The sequence below is a fragment of the Melopsittacus undulatus genome, chromosome 2 (genome assembly GCF_012275295.1).
Source record: "Melopsittacus undulatus isolate bMelUnd1 chromosome 2, bMelUnd1.mat.Z, whole genome shotgun sequence".
NCBI lineage: Eukaryota > Metazoa > Chordata > Aves > Psittaciformes > Psittaculidae > Melopsittacus > Melopsittacus undulatus.
This window is the reverse complement of record NC_047528.1, coordinates 112,975,214-112,996,626: the sequence shown is the minus strand read 5'-3', so window position 1 is coordinate 112,996,626 and position 21,413 is coordinate 112,975,214. Positions and strand designations below refer to the sequence as shown.

At 40.2% G+C, this 21,413-nt stretch overlaps 1 protein-coding gene across 1 annotated transcript in view; it reads left to right on the top strand.

Annotated features, from left to right (window-relative positions):
- Positions 1-414: 414 nt before the first annotated feature.
- KPNA1 (karyopherin subunit alpha 1) overlaps positions 415-21,413 on the top strand; it is a 49,743-nt gene continuing 28,744 nt past the window's right edge. The window contains exons 1-6 of the mRNA XM_034071658.1: positions 415-510; positions 12,582-12,715; positions 15,374-15,481; positions 17,300-17,399; positions 17,972-18,066; positions 20,797-20,928. Of these exons, the coding sequence (XP_033927549.1) occupies positions 12,587-12,715; positions 15,374-15,481; positions 17,300-17,399; positions 17,972-18,066; positions 20,797-20,928 (564 nt within the window). The 5' untranslated portion in view covers positions 415-510; positions 12,582-12,586. The remainder of the gene's footprint in view (positions 511-12,581; positions 12,716-15,373; positions 15,482-17,299; positions 17,400-17,971; positions 18,067-20,796; positions 20,929-21,413) is intronic.

The window sequence follows — 21,413 nt, the reverse complement described above, 5'->3', positions numbered from 1 at the left end:
CTGTCCGGTTTAACCGCTGCCGGTCACGAAGCGGGGTACTGCCTAACGCCGCTGCGCCATCGCCGCAGGGCTCCGCAGCACAGCCCCGGCCGCCATCGCTCCCCAGGCAAGGAACCGGCACCTTCTGCTGCCGCCCGGGCCCCGCCACCTGCTGCAATACAACTCCCAGCATGCCCCGCGGCGCACCGCGGCCGTCCCGGCGGGAGCTGTGCACGTTGTCCGCCGCGGCACGGGCGCGCGGGGCATGCCGGGAGCTGTAGTCCTCCCTGGGGCCGGGGCCCGCCGGTGCCGCCGTCCTGAGGGGGGCGCATCCGCTGCGGGCCCGCCGGAAGGGCTCTGCCTCCCAGAGGGCGCTGCGGTGAGGGCCGGAAGTGACGCAGCGGGCTGCGCGCGTGCGCACTGCCATCGCCACCCAGCGCCGGCCAGGCAAGGAGGGTGCGGCGCTCGCGCGCCTAGGGCCCGAAAGGAGACAGCGCCGAGCCGGGCCGGGCCGCGCCGCGCCGGCAGCAGGTACGGGAGGTGGGGCGAGCCCTGGCCTCGGGGCGGCTGCGCGGCGAACCGGCAGCGTTTGTGGGTAACGGTGGAGAGCGGCAGCCGGGCGGTGAGCGGGCCGCGAGAGGAGGCCCGGGGCCGGGCGGCTGGAGGCCCGGCTTGGGGGTGCCGCCGGCTGCGGGAGCTGACGGGCCGCGCGCGCGCAACAGGCCGGGGCCGCGCGGGCGGGGCGGAGCCGGTGCATCGGGAGCTGCGGTCGTGGGCTGGGGTCGCGGCCCGGACCCACTCCCGCCGGCCCCGGGGCTGCGGGAGCAGAGAAAGGGAGTCCCGGGGAGCGGCAGGGCCTGCGCCGGCTGCCCCCGCGGGGCGGAGGAGGCCGGACGCGCTCCGCGGGAGCGCCGCGCTCCGGCCGGAGGAGCCGGCGGGGTGGTGGCTGTGGGGAGTCGGAGAACTCCGTGCCGCAAGGACGGCTTCGTGTCGGGGGGACGGGGTGTGAGGAGCGGCAGTGCTTCGGCTCGAGGGGAAGGGAAACTTTTCTCTGGGTCTCCCAGGATTGTGCGGTTGTGTTTTCTTAGTGGTCTTAGTTGCTGTTACGAAAGCTGTTCCTTCTTGCATACATCGATGCGTAGCCTGGTGTTATCCCCGCCCCACCATCAGCTCGTGCGACGGGGCTTTTGCGCCTTCTCGGTAGCCCCGGTGGTCGTTTCCAGCTGTCATGTCTCTGTAGACCTTAATAACCACCCGAAACGCATCCCATTCATAATCTTTCGATTTGTACTGCTCGTACAAGAATACCCGTAACGATGATTTTAAGCTTTGCCTCATGAGGGCGTTTCACGAGAACTGAAACTCCAAGCTAAAAAGATACGTCATGGGTTGTGAAAGTACCGGGCTGCTGTTTCTGCAGAATTCCCAAATGGTGCTGAATGGTTGTGGTTAACGCTCCCTTTATCCTTTAGTCAAGCTGCCGTATGTCCGGATTTTTTTGTCTGCTGGCATGTTTTCTGCTCTCACTGCTTAATGTTGAAAGGTTTAACAAAGTCGGGATATGTTGATGAGCTATACGGAACGGGGATTGCATTTTTATCCCCGTAAACTAGTTATTTTAAAACCATTTTGAATATAGCTGTAGAAGTAAATAGAAGAGTTAATAGAACGCTGTAAATTTGTAATTTGAATCAAGCCTGGTGTATCTGGTTTTGTTTTAATTGTTCTTGCTGCAGCATGTGCATTGACATGTGAACTAGCTCATTCAAGACAAGTTTGTTTCTACTTGAAGTGCGGTTGAACCTTTTAATTACCCTTTAGACGTGCCCACGGGCTCAGGGAAGTGAAGAGTAGCTTGAGGCATAGTAGCATAAGATGACAGAAGTATGGGCTTTTCTCAGCATGGGTTCCCTTGTCATAATCTTGCAAGCAGATGCACTGATGCTTCACTTCCAAGAAACCTGGCTGTTCTGGGGACTTGGGACACCCCCCCCCTCCGAGCTTCTAAATAGAGTCTTTGTTATATCCCTGCTCTCCCTCTAATACTGTACCGGGATGACAGCCTTTTGCTGTCAGTGTGCAATGTGATGATTTTTTTTGTTGTTTTCTGCTGTTATGTTCTTTGTGTCCTGTCTTCAGAGTTGATTTACTTATGTGGTCCTGTGTATTCAGCTGAGTGCTGGTTCCTGGAGAAGTCATTTAGAAAGGGAAAAGAAGCAACAGCCCATGTCAGCAGCACTGAGCAAGGACACCTATAAGAACTAAAAGTATTACAGTCAGACATTGTAGCAGTTTCTGAAAGGTTCTTTATAGAGACTTTTAAGTGCAAATGTTTGTTTAAGCAGATTGTTTGATAGTGTTATTTCCAGTTCACTGTTCCAATACAGTACTCTTTTCTTTCTTTCTCCTCTTCCCTCCTTCTGTTGAATAAACTAAAGTGAACAGAATAGTATGTTTTGTTTTAGATTGTCCTGTATCTGACAGGCTTGCTTTAAGATCTTTGCTTGTTTCTCCACAAGATTGTGGATTTTTTCTTCTGAAGTGTTTTACAAGTCCTGAAGGGGGCAAATGGAGTGCTTAACTCTTACCCGTAATAATGCAAAAGGAACCCATACCTTTAAAGGCAACTGTAAAGAAGTTGCTAGATTGGAAAGTGTAACTTTGTAGAAAGAGGGTTAATGGATGTACAACAGTGCCCTCCAGAAAAATGGGAATCAAGTCTATGCACAAAAGCATAATACATAGCAGAATAAAAAGAAGAGGGGGAAGGAAAGTGGTGTGAATTAGGGTTAAGGGTTTTAATGTAAATTTGAAACATAAGGGGAAATAAAAGAGTAGCAGCAAATAGCTAAACTTAACAGATACATTTAAATACTTCTGAAGGCCAAAGGGAATAGTGATGGAGCCTCATAGGCTATGAGCAAGTCAGGAAAAAAAAGACATTAAAGGAATTACTCACTTGATGAAATATTGTGAGTGGCTGAAATGTCTAAACAGGAGGTTCTGGAATGATGTAATGGACAAACATCAAGCTAGAAAGACCAGACCACCTCTTTTCTCAGAGAACAAGAGTATAAGCTGAACTGGCAGGAATATTATCCAGCCTCATACTAAGAGGCTAAAGCTTAATGACAGTCCTTGTTTGAATAATATAATAGAAAGCTGGTGTAAATTGCAGACATAAGGGGTAGGGATATGATAGCAAGTAACTTTTTTTTTTACCTGCTTTGAAGAAAAAATAAAATTCCATCTGTAGAAATATCAGTATCTTGAAATTGTTTTGAAGAAGGGAGAGGAACTCTGGAAAACCAGCAGAGGTAAGTTTAAACAAACCACTCAGTTGGAAACCTCTGCTAAATACAAAATCTGTAGAACAGTAGGATTGGATGTTACATTGTACAATGTCATGAATGTCTTTAACTGCATTAAATGTTGTCCAGCCTTAATAATGAATTTTGTGGATAAAAAGTAGAGGTAGTTGAAGGCATGTGACAGCCAGGAAATTCCATCAGAATTAGTTTTAAAAGGATGCTGCTAGTAGGAGGGTATGAAAAAGTTGTAGGAAGTAATGGTAGCTTGGACATTGTGTTGTTGCTTCTGTTGATCCGTTCTTGTGAGTTAGGAGTAAATGGATTTGAGTGACAGAAGAAATGTTAAGTTTGGATAAAGTAAATACTTTTTTGAAACATAATTAATATGTGATATCGTGAGGAGGCAGAAGCTAAAGGCATTGAAATTGAAAGAAATATGACTACGTTTCTGGATGTATATAATGAATAATAGAGTGTGCCATAAGATTTATCTAGTTACTAGCTGCTGAAAATTTACTTATGATCTAGAGTAAGTATTCTTTTTTTTCTCATTTTTGGTTGTTCAGACTGCTTACCAGGCTCAGAGAGAGGATTCATGTGTTCCGTGAGAAACAAACCATTGTGACACACACAGACCTTTATTTAGTTTATTTGTTTTACAGTCTGGGTATAAAGTTGAGATTAGACCCAAGAGATATGCTGCTTTTAGAAATATCCTGCAGCTAAACATCCTGAATGTATTTATCTCAAAACAAGGCATTGTAAGCCACATCTACTGCTGAGCTTATGTTTGAAAGCAAATTCACCTGTTGATACATGAGGATGTCATTTTGGCAAACAAGCCACCTTTTGATGGCACACAAACCGCAACTTACATTTAAGTATACTCAGATAATAATGCTGTAATTAGAGTTAGATTGTTGTGATGTGTCTTTTGCCTGAAGCAGGATGAGATTGCCTCTTCAAAGATGCAGAATTCTTTTGTATAGCTTCCACATGATCAGCTCTGTAACTGTCTATTTATTTTTGTTTTACCTTTTGTTTTTGTATTGATAAATGATTATAAGGGAAAAGAGGTGTCTTTGTGAATGTGCTGAGTGTTTGGTTTGAGACCTTATGATAGAAGGGCTACTAGGTGTAAATGGGATAAGGGAGGCAGAACAAGCATCATCAAGCTAAGTTCCTGTGGTTTTTGGCTTGATGTGACTAATATGTCAGTATTACGTGACCGACTGGGTGCTAGTGTCCAAAGCTAGTACAAAATCAGAATTTTGACTTACTGTTCTTTTGCACACATATCTTGCGTAATGCTGAGTCACAGTAAATTTGTTGAAGGCAAATTTGTCATCAGGGAAGGCATGAGGTAGGTTTGGTTTCAGTGCCTGCTGATATTCACAACCCCAAACAGAAGTGACATGAAACTACAAAGTCAACTTAATTAATAACTGGCTTATTTCTTAACCTGATTTGTTTTAAAGTGTCTGGAATTTCTTGCCTTCATGGTATGAAATGCTGAAAAGTGCACTGTTGTTCTCTTGTAAAAAATGTTTAGGCCATGTTAAAATGTTAGCAATGTTAGTATGTTTTCTATTTTCTGACAGATGATGACTGTCAGATGATAGAGATGCCTCTTATTTTTCAAATGCTGTTTTTTTTAGGTATGACCTTACAGAAAATATGTTGTGGGTCAGCTTGCTTTGTAAGTGCAGAACTGATGTGCTGTAATTTTAATAGAAATAAAAACGAATCTCTGCTTTAAACGACAGATTATGTTTTAGTTCGGCACACACAAATAAACTTGTTATTTGTGTAGATGCCCACGTTAATGTGAGGTTGTTAATATAATCCTATGCAGCTGAAAAGTTTTAATTCCCCATCACTAGTAGCTTTGTTTTATGAATTGTGGGACCTTTTTGGTTTCAGGTTAACTGTGGACTGTGGGTTATAGAAATTAGGGTGAGGGTCTTTTTATTTAAACTGATTTATTGTGCTACAGTGACTTTCAGTGTAGTAAAGGAATTTTGTGTTTGCAACGCAGATCAGAAGGGCTCAGTTAAAATTGTAGATGCTTTTAAGACCTGGCTTTGAGAGGTTTTTTTTTGCTCTTGCTTAAGTTAAAAGCTTTCTGGAACTTTGAAAGCTGTATCTGCTGCCTTGTTAAGTCAGAGTGGTCCTATGAAAAAATGGAGCTCAAAACATCTTGGAAATATCATGCTGATGGTAAATGTAGAGTGAAGTGCTGGATACACTTTGTCTAATCTTTCATGACACTCCTGCCCTCCTTGGTAAAACTGTTTTCCAATAAAAATGGTAAATGTGCTATTACCTAATCTCTTCAGTGGTGCTTCTTCAAGAAAAAAAAAAGGGAAGGGAGAGGAATTAAACCAAGTATAATCCTTACACATTCAACAAATTGACTTATGTGCCCAGTGGTGTGGCTGTCAGTGCACTTGGCTGCTAGTGCAGGCTTGTGTGTCAGGTTGGGTTTTGAGACAGCACCAAGTGTCAGGTAATTTGGTTTCTGATAGTGTTTGGGTTTTTTGTTTGTGTTTTTGAGTGTAGAATAGGAAGATCAGGGTGCTGGTGAAGATTTTCTGAATGTTACTTGGGGGTATACTCAAATGACTCTTCAAGATTAGTCATTTTGCAGAAATAGCTTTGGTGTGGGGGTGGTTTATTTTTATTTTAACCACCTTTTCAGCCCTTTTATTCTTCTGTGGAAGATGAGGTCACATTGACCAGATATACAAACTTGACATCAGATGTCCTCAATGTTGTGTAGATAATGCCGTTTATTTTCTCCTTTTTTTTTTGCTTGCTTTTGAGGAACAGTCAATATTGAGGGTTTTAATGTGTGATATCATGCTCCATATTGTACAAAATTCCATGACTTTTCAGGCCTTGCGTTAGTTAAGTTTTGAGATGCTCTCTTTTTTAAGCAAGTGTCAGTCCAACTTGTTAAGTGGTCTACAGCTAGAACATGCCAAATTTGCTATAGAGTAGGTGGATTAGACTTGTTTTGCTATTTCGAAGATTTATAAATGTGCTAGAACAGAAACAGTTGTGGATTAAGGCCTACTTCTGGGCATGGAAAAACCTAATGGGACTAGGAAGTCTGCAAAAAAAGTAGATTTGAAAGATACGGAGATGGGCAGCAATTCCATGAAGAAGTCCCCTTCCAGTTTTTGTCAGAAAGCCTAAAAGTCTGAACACAGATTCAAGGCTATGTATTGTCTCCATGTTTAGCTATGACTTTTATGCTAAAATTGAAGCTCCTTTAATCTTCCAGCCTTTCAGGTAGTGCAAGGCAGTGTTTTTGTTTCTTCTCCATCATACTTGTGTGATGGTTGCCCTAAGAGTGTGGGTCCCTGCTGCTCTGCAGAGGGAGAAGTGCGTTGTTCCTTCTAGTGAATAACATTCGTGCCTACTGCTACAGCTTTCTTCCAAAGCCACAGAAAAGGAAATCCACAGGATCATTTTGTTTCCCTGTTAGTGTTTGATTTTGATGTATCATCAGCAGAACTTTGGAGGTCTTTACAAATAGTGTAACTGCTAATTTTGTATGGCTTGAGACATGTTTCCCAGTCCCATTTTACAGCTAGAGGAAGTTAAGCTCAGGTTTTTGAATAAGGAAAGATAGCTTTTTGTAGTTGAGATTGTATATCTTTTTGTGTGGACATCCTGAGCTTTACAAGAGTCTGAAGACATTTGAGATTAAAAAGTTGGCACTTCTATCGCTGAGGTGATATGGGTGTTTCCACTGTTGGATATTATCATAGACCTCTGTAATTCAGTATGCTTTGTCAAATAACTTTGAAAAGAAGCAGATACACCCTCACCAAAATGTTTATCTGGTTGAGCCATTTTTTCAAACAACAGGAGGTGACTGTAAAAGTCAATCTGCTGAGTTGTTTTTTTTCTCTTTTTTTCCCTCAAATAACATTGTCAGCAGTGTAGAGACTTGGTGGATGTGTTTCCATCTCTCTAGGATGATGGTAAATGTAGGATGCTGTTCTAGGAGTTTTTCCAGGGAGATAACATTAATCTCAGTTGATGACTTTATTATTAAGACCTGTTCTTGCCTGTCACCTGCAAGAAAGCTGACAGTTTACTTCCACTAGATTTATGTACTTTTGTTAGCATCTTGGAAACGTTGCCTTAAAATTGCCAAGAAACAAATTAGAAGACCTTTACAAAGTCTACACTTCACTTGGGGGAAAAATCCAAACACATTTGTGGTCAAAATGATGGATTTTTAGGGAAGTGCGTTAGTGAGAGTAATGGATAACCAAGTGCTGCTTGCAGGATAGTTTTAAAGATAGATTCTCTAGTCTCTCGCGAAGACTGTCAGAAGATGATGCATCCTGTAATCAGAGCTCAAACATTTGCCCAGGCTGTGCTGCAGGTGTTTGGAGTGATATCAAGAAGCATGGTTGTGAGGCAACTTTAGTTTTCTAAGAGGTCTCGAGTCCTGCGGCAGAGCCAATAAGCAAACATTTCCTTGGAAGTAAAGGTTTTGTAGCATAGCTGAACTATTTCTTCCCTTGAATAATTCCAGCTTCTCTCACTGCTTGGAATTCTGTCTTGGCAGCTCTGTTTCCGGCATGGGTTGTCCTTTCAGACTGACAGTGCCTTTTCATTGTCACTCTAGCAGCAATCTAAAGTGGAGACAGCAGGTTGGCTGTACAGTAGAGCTCACAAGTATGCTTCCAGTGAGTCCTTTCCTTCTGACAACTGCCTCTGTTAGGAAATGTAGACTGGTAGTATGTCGGATCATGGATCTTCAGGAAAACTTTTTCTATCACTCACACCGTTTCTCTTCAGCTTCCTTGTCAGCCTTAATTTTCAAGTCATCTTGTTCTGATGTATTTCCACTGGAAGGATGAATTTCTTGTGCAGCTCTACACTTCTGAAATACTTATCTTTTTTTTCTTGTTCCCACTCTTGATTTCAAAGAAGGAAAGTTTAAAATGGTCTTTAATATCAGCAGTGTATTTGGTAACCTTCGTTTCAGTCATCTGGGTTATATATACCATTATGCAGTTCTTGGTTTGTAAGGCCTTGGTTTTTACGTCTGGATATCTCTGACGTGTGGCATATCCAAGAGTATTAATCACATGGCATTCCTTCTGGCAAAGCCCTTACATCTAGTGAGAGTTATATCTGATTTAAGAAGGCAGAGAGTTCATTTTTGTTCCTATCTAGATGATTCCTTGGGACAAGATAGGTCACTGCAGGAAGTGACTGCATTTTGCAGTGCCTCTGAATTTCTTTGACTTGATGAACATGGAGAAATGCAGTGCTTTTCCTTTCTCCCAGAAATGTGCGCTTAGAACACATCTACATTTGGTAGGGTACTTGTCTTGATCAGCAAAAACCATTGGGGATTGTAATGCAGACATTCAGGAAGAGGTGGTGTTCTTAATTTTACTACAGATAATTTTTTCATGGCAGCTAAACTGAGGGGGAGAAAGTGTTTGCGTTTGAGAGGTGCTGCACACAACCCCAAAGAATACACCGCAAAAACTCACTGGGTTGCCAGAGGATTTATCTGAGATGGGTGTATCCAGAATTGTGGAAAATACTCTGCTATGTTTAGGAAAGTAAAGGTGGATAGAACATTTCCATGACGACCACAGATTTTCACCAGAAGTAGCATTAATTCTGATAGTGCAGAGAAGATCCAGCCTTTGCTATTTGCTAGGAAGCAATTACCATGGGTGAATGTAAAGTGACCATTGAAAGATTTTCAGTTAAGCCACAACAAAGCTGCTGATATCTGGTGAGGCAATTTGAAGCTGTTTTGCCTCTGTGGTTTAGTCTGGGGGAAGGGCTGCATCCTGAAAAATGGAAGAGGAGATTTACAGCAAACAATCTTTGGCTGACTGTAACAGATACCATTGGATTGTTGTATGCACACACTGAGTAGGTCTAAAAGTGTGGGCTAGATTAACTCCTTGATGTGGTAATTGAGTTTTTCACCAGTAGTCACGGAAGTAAAAGTAGTGATGAAGAATTGATTTTAAGAGATACTGAGGATATTACAAAAGCTGCTTTTAGTAAATAACTGGCTTTCACAGGTATGCAGGTTAGATAGGCAGGTATATAAAACGGATATGTGACTGTGTGTTGGGATTTATACTGTGAAATAAATTACTGAACTCATTATTAGTTGGATTGAGTAGAAAAAATAGTCTTCCCAGTTATTTAGTGGTAGGAATTGGTAGGAAGGCTTTACTCCCAAGTAAAACACAGTGCACTACTTTGAAAGGATTTTAAGTATACAGTTAGAAGAAGGGATTAGTCAGCAAAGTGAGTTGGTCTCGAAGGTCAGAAATGAGCATAGCCAAAAGTTGCATTTAAAGCTTGTAAAAGGTGTAATCAAAAGAAGATAATTCTTGTCAGGCCATTAGGTAGAGGGACTAAGGTAAAGTCAGAAAATTTAAGTAATCTGGTGCCTGTATTGCCAATAAATGAAACTAAGTAAAGTACATCAAGAGAGGGCTAATAGAGCTCAGAGGAAAATGAAAATTATTACCTTAAAGTCAGAAGAAAGGTTGGTTGAGAGAAACTAACATGAAAGTTGGGAGATGAGGGAAAAGGGTACAATGAAGAAGAATATGCATAGGACATTCTGATGGTGGAGTTGGATGGTGTCATTGATGTTCAGAAACACTGGGACATCATATTGAGGTGCTACATAATAGAAATCAGGTGAAATTCAGTATTAAGAAATGAATATATTCCCCATTAAAGATTTCTTTAAATTAAGAAATGTAGGGATTGAAACAGAAGCTGGCAAATGATCTCAGGAGCTATTGAAGTCCTGCAGTCCCCAGTAATGGCAAATACAATCTTGTGAGTTTAAGAAGGTGTGTTTCAGGCAAAAATGGAGAATTGGTCTTCCAAGGATGCTGGAGAGGGACTCTTCATCAGGGTCTGTAGTGATAGGACAAGGGGAAATGGGTTAAACTTAAGCAGGGAGAGTTCATGGTAGATGTAAGGAAGAAGTTCTTTACTGTGAGAGTGATGAGGCACTGGAATGTGTCTCTGTTTACCAATGAAGAGGTGAATGCTCCATCCCTGGCATTGTTCAAGGCCAGGGTGGACAGAGCCTTGGGCGACATGGTCTAGGGTGAAGAGTTCCTACCATAGCAGGGGGGTTGGTACTAGATGATCTTAAGGTCCTTTCCAACCCAAACCATTCTATGGCTTTATAATTACTAATAGTGTCCCAGAAAGCCTGAATTTGGTCTCACAGAAAGCTTTATCTGTGCTGCTGTTTGTGTCTGTGTTTATTTATATTTAAGGGCAGATAGCTGCAAAACTGTTTTCTTGTTCGGCATGTCCTTTGAGCTCATGGTTGTCCATCTGGTGTTTAATTTTGCTGATTCTATGACATATCAAACATTTCTTTTAAAATGTTTTAGAAACAAAAGAAATATTTTACTCTTGAGTATTTGTTAGCCTGAAGTTCTTTTTACTGTTAAAATCCAAGGCTTCCCTGAATAGTTTGCATGGTTAATGTACAGGTAGTAGTCAGTTAAACTAGAAATAGAAGAAAATGTTACTGCTAAGCATATTGCAAGAAGCACAAGCACTGTTAGCTCTGACTCTTAAGGAAAAAAAAGGGGGGAACAAAGTAGTCCCTAAGCTCTAAAGAATGATGTAGGGAACTTCTAGTCTTATGAGATTTATCTTTTTGTAGGACCTCTATTTAAAAAAGCAAGGCCATTTCAGGAAGAGCCTTTTCAGCAGAATTAGGCTGAATTACTTTCCTGTATGCTCAGGTTTTTATGTTTCACTTTCATTTGGTGCAATTTGTGACTGACTGGTATTGAACACAGTAGTTTTGTGTCCCTTACCAGTTTTTTAAATCTCAGTTGGCTGAATCCAGTAACGTTTGAAGTGATGTGTTATGTCTTCTGGGAAAGTCAGTTCTGATCATTTGGAATTCTTATAAATGGTTGTCAGGTAGCAGCAACTTCAAAAGAGGCTCTATTAAGAAGCACATTTGGGTATCCTTTTTTTTAATCTCTTGAAACTCTTTGTGCTAACTGAAAGAAGAGGAGCTTTACAGGAGCTGTAGACTCAGTTACACCTTTGATGTATTTTAAATAGGAAACCTAAGCTGATGAGAGTCTGTATACACTTGTATTGCTCCATTTTAAAGTAAAAAGTGCACAGGAGATCATTTATCACCTGATTATTTTGTGCTAATGGAATTAGAGGTAGGTGACACATTAAATATAACACATTAGGGCATTCGTAAAAAGACCTTTAAAAGCCACATAGCATAGTTTCCTAAATTTTGTATTATAGAGTTGCAGATATTTGCAGTGTATTGTGGATTCTGTATCTGTACAAAGGTGCATGAGAATCCTAGTCTTTTTTGGATTTAAAGGAAGGATGTAAGGAGAGAAGTACCAGCAGAACGGAACACTTCGAGACCTGGTACACAGCCCATTGATTTAAAGGGAGTAGGGGAGTAGTCTTTCCACACAGCTCTACAGCTACTGTTTTATGCTAAGTAACTCCAAAGTGCAGCACTGTACATGTGAAAATCATCATGGGTAGCTGTAAATGCTGATCTACTGAGTTACATAAGAATACTTAGAAGTCAGTGCCTGAAAAAAGGCCCCTCTGGATAAGCAGTGAGTGGCAGGATTAGAGGCTGCGGGTGTGGAGGAGGGGAAGAACAGTACTGCTGCCTTTTGCAGGAGTGAGCATTTTCAGTGGTTAGACCATCCTCACCTAAAATTTCACTCTCAATTTAATTTTGTCTGAATAGAAGGAACACAGGATTGTGTTGAATTAACTTAAGTGTGGATTTGGAGGGAAAAAAAGACCGCTGTACTGACTTGCAAACTGAATTAAACTAAAAAGCTAAGACCCCCTAATTTCTGAGTGAATGTGCGTTATACCATTAGTTTGGCTAATTTTTTGTGTGGAGAAGCTTTATTAGTGCAGTTCTCTTTTAAGCCCAGGTTGTGTGCTCTGCCTAACAGATCTCAGTTCCTTCTTAATAAAATATTTCACTTTCTGATGCCTTGCAGCCTTGGGAGAGTAAAATGAAGATTTGTTGATCTGATGTGAAGAACTAGCACATCAAAGTGACAATTCTGTGAAATTTTGCTTTACAGCTTCCAAGTTATTGTAGGATAAGTGAGGAGACATAGAAGTGTCTGGAAGTGCTTGGCTAACAGATTGAGATGGAGACAGAATATAAAATGCTCTATTGTTGAATAGGAATTATTTTCTGACTTCTCTTTTTTTAATTGCATTGTGAAGGAACCATGACGACCTCAGGAAAAGAGAATTTCCGACTGAAGAGCTACAAGAACAAATCTCTAAATCCTGATGAGATGCGTCGCAGGCGGGAGGAAGAGGGTCTTCAGCTACGGAAGCAAAAGAGAGAGGAACAGGTACTGTACTACAGTTAGGGTAACTGTAACCAGTCCTTAAACAGTCTTGTCTTGCACTGTCTCTGGCTCTTTGCTTCTCCCAAGCCCCTTTTTAGTTGTTCCTGCCCAGTGAAATTCACACATAGTCTGAAATCTGTCACCTGCAGACCTCACTGCCTCTTCTGCAGGCTTTACAGAGCTGTGCTCCTCATTCACTCAAGTGTAAGACTGGCCAGAGCAGCTTAAAGATGATTGGAACAAAGCTGTCTGACCTTGCACAGCTTGCACTGAGGACGACTTGGGAGTCTTGTTTGGCTTTTGTTTAGATTTTGGCAGGTTTTTTATTTCCCCTCACCCCCTGAGTTGTGCTGTCTCTAATCTCTGTTTGAAGAGTGGGAAGCTGGGGTGAAATGAAAGGTAACATTGCAGTTAGAATAGGAGCAGAAGGCCTGACCAAGTCCTTATAAGTTGCAGCAATGATTTTCTTGTGGGAAGAAATAAGTTATTGACCTGATTCTTGTCAGTTTTTTTGTCTTTAAGTTTCAGTTCATGAAGTGAAAACAGCTCAGGCTATGTTTATGCTCATAAGGCTGGTACCTTAAGTAGTGGATTTAGTGTATCTTGTATGCAAAGTGATCGAGAAGAAAATGCTTGGAAAAGAAGCTTCTCTGCCTCATGTCTTGCTGGTTCTTACAACTTTGTTCACACTGCCAAGTGGTGGGTGTTCTGCAGGTTTCTATCTTATCAAGAAACAGCACTAAAAAGATGTAATGGTTTAAGCTCAGCTGGCAACTAAGTACCACACAGCTGCTCTCTCACTCTCCTTCCCCCTTATTGGAATGGGGAGGAGAATCAGAAAAAAAAGGTAAAAACCCCATGGGTTGAGAAAAGAACAGTTTGATAGTTGAAATAAAAGTATAATAATAATAGGAAATAGAGAGAGGAAGGAATAAGCCCTCCCCTCCCAGTGATGCACAGTGCAGTTGCTTACCACCTGCTGATACCCAGCCTCTACCCGAGCACCAATTGGCCCCTTCCAGATAACTCCCCCCAGTTTCTATACTGGGCATGACCTGCTGTGGTATGGAATACCCCTTTGTCTAGTTTGGATCAGGTGTCTTGCCTCTGCTCCCTCCCAGCTTCTTGTGCCCCTCCTCACCAGCATGAGAGACTGAAAAGTCCTTGACCAGAATAAGTACTACTTAGCAACAACTAAAACATTGGTGTGTTATCAGCATTGTTCTCAGACTAAAGCCAAAACACAGCACTGCACCAGAAACTAGGAAGATAATTAACTCTTATCTCAACCAAAACCAGGACACAAGACATGATGAAAAGCATCTTCTGATAAAAACAGGTAGCACTGAACAGTTCTTTTTGTTCTTACTTGTGTCCATTGGAAGCTTTAAGGGATCAGTTCAATTTCAAATAAAGTTATAATGAAACCCTTTTCATCAGTGTTGAGGTTTCTGGAGTTAGAATGAAGATAGTGTGTTTTCAATGTAGGTCAGGTCTAGTCTATTTTGTTCAATATTGTTTTCACAGTGTCAATACCAGATGCTGTTAAGGCAAGGCAGGGGGATTTCTGGGAGGCAATTGCAATACTTCCTGTTGATTTTGCTCAGTATGTGCAGGTAGTATTTCCAGACTGTTGGTAGCACAGAATGCCATGGGTCTTTGTACATAATACTAAATTAGGAAAATGATGAGTAATTTTCTGTCTTATTTGTGCCTCTGAACTCTGTGGAGCAGATAACCACAGGTTGGCTAAATAAAACTTGTGGCAGTGTTTCCTTCTGTTAAGGAAAGTTTCTAGTCCTAACTGGACTAACGGAGAAGTGGAGACACAAGTGGAGTCTGCAGCTGTGCAGTTTTGGACCTTGTATAGTTGCTTCTCTTTTATGTATTTGGCACATGGCTGATTGAAGTTTGTATGTATTTTGGTTTGAGATTGTATTTGAGCACATTGTTGAGCTCGAGGGGGCACATCATACAGTAGCTGAGAAGGAACAGCATTCTGTAGGGATGCCTGTCACTGATCTGGTGTTGCTGTAGACTTGGCAGTTTAGTGTGTTTTTACTGTTTCTTCCCCATCTCCTCTGGAGAGGAGAGTAACAGCAGGTCTGTTGTCAGGTCTCTGTCTTGCCTGTCTGTAGTGCTGCATGTCTGATGTGTTTCAATGCTGCAGCCCTGCTTCCTGAGTTCAACAGGCCAAGCGACACCCCCAAAGTCATCTTGTTTTAGCGAATGTTTCTTCCATTGGGACAGTTGGATTAAGAGGAGAAGTTGTAGCCTCTCTAGCTCTACTCATGACATCCTACACTGGGTACTTTCTCTAAGTGGTAGCAATCAAATTCCATTCATCCCAGTGTAATTTCAGTCCTATGTGATCATCTTCCAAAGCCCTCTCATTGCGGCTTCTGCATGTGTTCTACAAAGATACATTCCACACTGCAGTTTTTCAGGTCTTTTGAACCCTCAGCAAGAAAACAATTGTCTGGAAGCTATAGGTGTCTTGTAGGTGGAGCCCATTGCTGTTTTCATTTACGACTAAACTTTCTTCATTACCGTGAAGAGGAGTCTTGTAGCCAATGTATTAGCTTCTTTCAGGTGATAGCATATGTCTTTTTTATTGCAGCCTAATATTTACTATATATCTTAAATACTTTCTCTCTTTAGCTGTTTAAACGCCGAAATGTTGCAACAGCTGAGGAAGAGGCGGAGGAGGAAGTCATGTCAGATGGTGGCTTCCATGAGGCTCAGATGAACAACATGGAGATGACTTCTGTAAGTGATGAGAAAGGAATACAGTGTTGAAACTGGGGAGGCCTGTTGTGCGGTGACTTGAGGGGAATGGAATTAAGAAGACAGCTCTTAAACACCTGCCTCAGTCAACTGCCTTAAAACAGGTTATGTGAGAGAAAAATACTATAGATAGTGGTTGCTTGGTGGATGTACTTTCAAGAAAATGAAAGAAAAAGTCATTGTTCCAGGCAGACTGATTACTTCCATTATGGCTGATTATGGGTAATATTTTATGATGGTAAACTATTGCCCATGGTTGTTTTTTTTTTAAATCTGAATTTGATAATGCTTGAAATTTGAAAATACAAAACAGTTAATGTGTATTGCTGTTTACAAAGGAAAAAGAGGCTCAGTGGAAATCTTTGTTAATGGACTTTGAGGGGCAGCCATTTTTAGCCAGGGTGTTGGAAACTACAGCTAAGCCTAGCTTATCTATCTGCATGTGTCCTAAACTCCCTTCCAAGCCAGAGATTCTCCCTAGAGGAAAAGCTTTTAGTGGAAATTAGACTTTTCTGCTTTCTTCCTGTTTCTTTACCATGGTTCTCTCCCTAGAAGGAAAAATTATAAGGGATTTGGTCTATACCAGAGAGGTTTAAGGAAAGTGCAGTCCTCGCTTTAAAGCCTGATTACTGGTCTTCATGCTTTTGTTTGTATTCAGAGTATAAAAAAGTTTTCCTAGAAATCAGGCTGAATTTGATTTCTGTTTGTTGTTACACCACCCTTGAAATTTACACAGAAACAGAGAAATGCCTGTGAACAATGGGGTAGATCACTAATAGAATATATTAGTGTACCTTTCAAGGTAGCATTTATATGTCAGATAAGTGCTAAGTACCACTTAATCATTTGTTTGGAAGCATATAGTAAATGAATACTTAGTAAAGTAAGGAAAGGAGCCTATCTAATTGTGATACTACCATTATACAGTTTATTTCAAATATCATTCTTTTCAGGGTCTTAACAGTTGGAGCTATTAGCTGTTACAGACAATACTTAAGTATTTTCAGCACTGTTACTGTCTGTCTATCTAACAGTTTGGAGCAGATTTGTCTTAAGGATTTAGATACAAAGAAGTGAAAGAAAAAATCCGACTTTCCTTATTCTTCTTACATGGGTTTATATGTGAGATGAATAGAATGTCAGATTTTTACCTGGCATAAGAAAGGTCACTGATTTAATTTAGATTTCTTAGTGGAAGCATCAGTATTACAGAAAATTTAATACTCTTACTTGATAATGATGACAAGCATTAGGTTTGTCAGCTCCTCTAAAAGTGAAAGGTCCCGTACATTTTGGTGTAAGAGAATGAGTCACAATGTACATGTTACAGAAATCTAAAGAATAGCATACTCAAAGTGGTGTTCTTGCATAACGGTAATTGCTATTCCAGTTTCAACTATTTTGTGTCAAAGTGGACAATTTTACATTAGTTTTAGAGGAGGGGAGAGAGGAAAGAAAGGGGAGAGAATATTGGTGAAACATTCTGAAGAGTGATTTTTTTTTCTGTATCTAAAGTAAAACTTGAATTTTGGCTTCCAGAAAGAAAAGACTACATTTAAGAATGATGGTGCTTATGTAGATGTAAATAAGTTTATACTTTAATAAATGTATTTATAATGTAAATTTATTTATACTTTAAACTCATTTGTTTTTCATAATGGTCTTATGTGTTTACTCAGTAAGAGATAAAATTAATACTGGTTTAGCAAACATTGTAAGCTTTTTATGGTTAATCTCAGATTTTGTTTTCCCTCTTGCTCCCTGTGACTTTCCTTATGTTTTCCCTCACCGGAATCCTAGAGTGCAGTCATCACCTCTGATATGATTGAGATGATTTTCTCCAATAGTCCAGAACAACAGCTTTCAGCCACCCAGAAGTTCCGCAAGCTTCTTTCTAAAGGTAAGTGCTGAAATTACTTGGAGAAAATGTCAGAATGTCCCTGGCTTGTTTTTGTACTTTGACAGCAATAAAGACTGAGTTTCATACAGAATTTTCTGGGTGGAGCTCTGTTTTGCAAAATGTCAGTGAGATGTAGGTAATAGTTCTTTTCTTGTGATTTTCTTGTATAACTATTAAGTGATACAGACATGATGCCTACTCTTGGATGTAAGTTTTAAATATTGTAGGTGGTGTCTCCATGCTAAAGTATGCTGATATAGTGATGTTTCTCTGCATGTGTGCACGCCAGAGTGATTTCACAGAACTGTTGTTGTGAAGTAGGTATGCTGGAGTGCATTAGTGTTTTTAGTCATGTTACTTCATTACCTCAAAATTCAGACTGGAGTCTTTCTATGGTGACAGATAGGAATCCATTGCCTTTTAGTAAAGGTAAGGTAATATTGTAGAAAAAGAACTCAGTCTCAGAAAAGAGGAGTAGTCAGTATGTCATCGGATATTATTTTGATGACGTAATTTGAGAGTTTTCCCGACAAATAAATGAATGTATCTAACTTGCTCTTTATTTTACACAGAACCAAATCCCCCAATAGATGAAGTCATAAGCACACCAGGAGTGGTGGCCAGGTTTGTGGAGTTCCTCAAACGAAAAGAAAACTGTACATTACAGGTATACAAATATAAATATGGCTTCCTATATTAGAAAGGCATTTGGTGATGAAAGTAGGTAGAAAAAAAGTCAATTATTTGTTTAATTAGCTTCTCTCTTTCTTCACTAGGTTAAAAATGCTGTTCTAACTGTGGAATTTTTGTAGCAAGACCTCTGGGGACAGGACTGAGATATAGGCATCTTGAGTTGCATCGTGTGATTACTAGGTTGGGGTCTTTCTACTTCATCATGTAACAAAAACAGAGTCTGTAATTTGGACCTCAACAGATGAAAAGCTATCAAACTAAACTTTAGTGTTTATCTTTTTTGTTCTAATTGAAAACAATTTTATATCTTTAAAATTATGACTTAATCTTTTGATTAAATTAAAGAAAGTTTGGAATTGTAATCCGTAGTGATAAACATAGAAACCTTGAAACTTGCTTTGGTTTCAAAAACTAAATTGTATCTGCTACAGTGGTGGCTAATTTGTCTTGGCCTTGCTTCTCATTTCCAGCTGTCCCTTTTTCTGGTCAGAGTTCTCTCTTCTGGTGTAGTAGAAAATATAAGAAAAGGAATCATTTAGTAAAAGGAACGAAATGTTAACAGGTAGCCATTAAATACAATACAGAGGTTAGGGTCAGTGTTTTTCAAAATGCATAAAGCAGTTTTTAATGCCATGTGATGTCCAAATTTTGGTGAGTGGAGATACACAAAAAAATGGATACTTTTTTTTTTCTTCCTCTTTAGAGGAAGTACTTTTCAAATTGATATCCACAGAGTTGCAAATGTCTGTTAGCTACCTTTGAAGAGTCTGTGGAAGTAACTGAGAGTATGTATCAGATTTAAGCCAGTTGATTTGTAACTCCAGGAAGAAGCTTGTAAGTGGTCTGATGTGAAAATGATTGAATGCCTTTTATTATTGATAGGATGCCAGCATGGAAACCTAAGACAGATAAAGGGGAACAAGCTCCCCTTTTTGAAGGGCATATTTGAGTAATAAGGGAAAATAAAAGTAGAGGATACTTCATCAAATGCAGATATATCTCTAGTTTAAAAAAACTTCAGAAGCAATTGTAGACTGAGTCAAATTACCGTGGCCTTACTGGTGTAATGTATTAATATTCACACAGAAAAGGCAAAAATGAAATTGAAACCCCCAAGCTAGTCCTGAAGTTTGAAACAAAGCATTTAAAATATAAACCTGAATACATTTCTCATGGTATTCCATTCCAACTGATTCATTTTCCCTTGTCTTGCCAAATTTGCCTGCCAGCTTGACAACTCCGGGTCTACAGGTAGAACTTTTTTTGCTGTGAACAATTAGGAAGTTCCTCTTGACCTGACTTTTTAATAAATGTTTTTACTTTGTCAGTGTTTCTGGAATTGTTCCTTGGCACAGGTAAAGGTTGGGTGTGCTGTTCTAGGCATTTCAATGTCTAGCCTAGCTGTAGAAGGACAGGATTTTTCAATTCATTCTGGAAACAGTGAAGTATATTTTTGCTCAGATACTATAGGTATTTGTATGGTGAATTGAATATGGCAACTCTTCTGTGTTGATGAACTTGGAACTTTTTGTGGCTTTATGCTCTGGTTTTGTCCTGTGTTGTCAATGGAAATATCTGGTAAAAAGTAGGTTTCTGGTATCAGTGGTAGGAAAGCCTAATTTGTCTGGAATTTCTCTGTCCAGTTTTTACTAAGCAATTTTATGACTTAAGAAGGTCAAATATTCTCCATGATTCCTGAAGCCTTATGTGAACAAGTAAATTTGTCTGAAGTGCAAAATCTGTTTGTGATGGAGATAGAAATATTAAGAAAAGAACAGTACTACACAGGTACCATGATCATCCCTTGGTTGAGGTTTTCTTCCTGTTAATGAACTTCAATTGTCATAAAGTATTTTGGTTTTCCATCCTTTGCTGTTTGCATGTGGCTGTTCCTTAGTTTATACATCATGGAGCATCATGTATCCAGCTTTGAAGAGGGAAGAGAAAAGCTGTCATTCTGCTAACCTTTCTGTAACCTACACCATCTGAAATGTTAAGTGGTGCTCACAGAAGGGCATCATGCAATTCACCCTCGATTCTAGTTAGGAAAACTTCACTTTAACAGAAATTTGTTTCACAAAAGGTGGGGAGATCTTAGGACTAGTTTATAATCCAAACTTACTTCATAAATATTGGAAATGAAGTACAGATTTGAGCAAGAAGTATATGCTATTTGATCTTAAATTTGATCGAACAGTTTATATATCGTGTTTCTTCTCTGTGTGAGTTTGTGAGTTGTGAGTGGTTCAGCCTGGTGGCATCCATTAGGAAGCCAAAGGGCAAGTTCTCAAATATGAATAAGAAAACTCTGTGGTTGAAAGATGACTAATAATCCTGTTATACAGCCTCACAAAACACTGGATGCTTACTTCAGAGAAAGTGAAATTACAGGAAAGCCTATACACTTTTTTGTCCTTAAGCTCTGGCCTAAACGTTTTGCTTTGAGTTCTGAATGATGAGTGTTGCAGTTTTGACATTGTATGTTTCTGCTTTATTGCAGCCCGTAATCTTTCTGTATTACAACAGTGTATTTTGGAATTGTTTATTCTGGTCACATTTTACCAGGAGATAATTTCTCCCTTAGTTCATCAGGAGGGCAGGATTTTTAAAACTGATGTCCTTAGTAACTAATAACACTTAAAACTTAAGTCTTGGTGTGGCATGGAAGGCTCCTCGTCAACTGCCTTTTGTGCTTGTTTTCCAGTTTGAAGCTGCATGGGTGCTGACAAATATTGCCTCTGGAAATTCCCTTCAGACTCGAATAGTGATCCAAGCAGGAGCTGTCCCCATCTTCATAGAGCTGCTTAGTTCAGAGTTTGAAGATGTACAGGAACAGGTAAAGATAGAAAATGGTGTTGGGTTTTCTTTTTTTATGTGTGTGTCTGGTGGTTTGTGGGTTTGTGTATTTTTTACTTCCATCCCTAGAATGGAACAAGGCTGTCTTGTAAGAAAGCCTGTAGAGGAAATGGCATTGTCTTTGTACCTAGTATGTGTTAAGATACCTAAGCAAGTATTTTTTCTGGAAATGATGTATTTAACTGCAGCCAAGGGGGTAATGCATTTTGGTCTCTTACCAGGTTAATATTTTCCTGCTTATTAAAAATAAAAAGCCTTGTTTAAAAAAATTGCTTTAGAGATAGAAAGTTCATGTTTGTTTCTCTTGCAGATAAAGCATCAGTGGAAATTATACTTTGTTCTCTACAGAGAAAACAACAGTTTGTTCTTTACATTCCTTATTGAGTATATGTGTGTACTTTAAGGCCGAAAGGGATCAGTGTAAAGCACAGAGCAAACATGTCACTCAGTAATTTCTGCATGAGG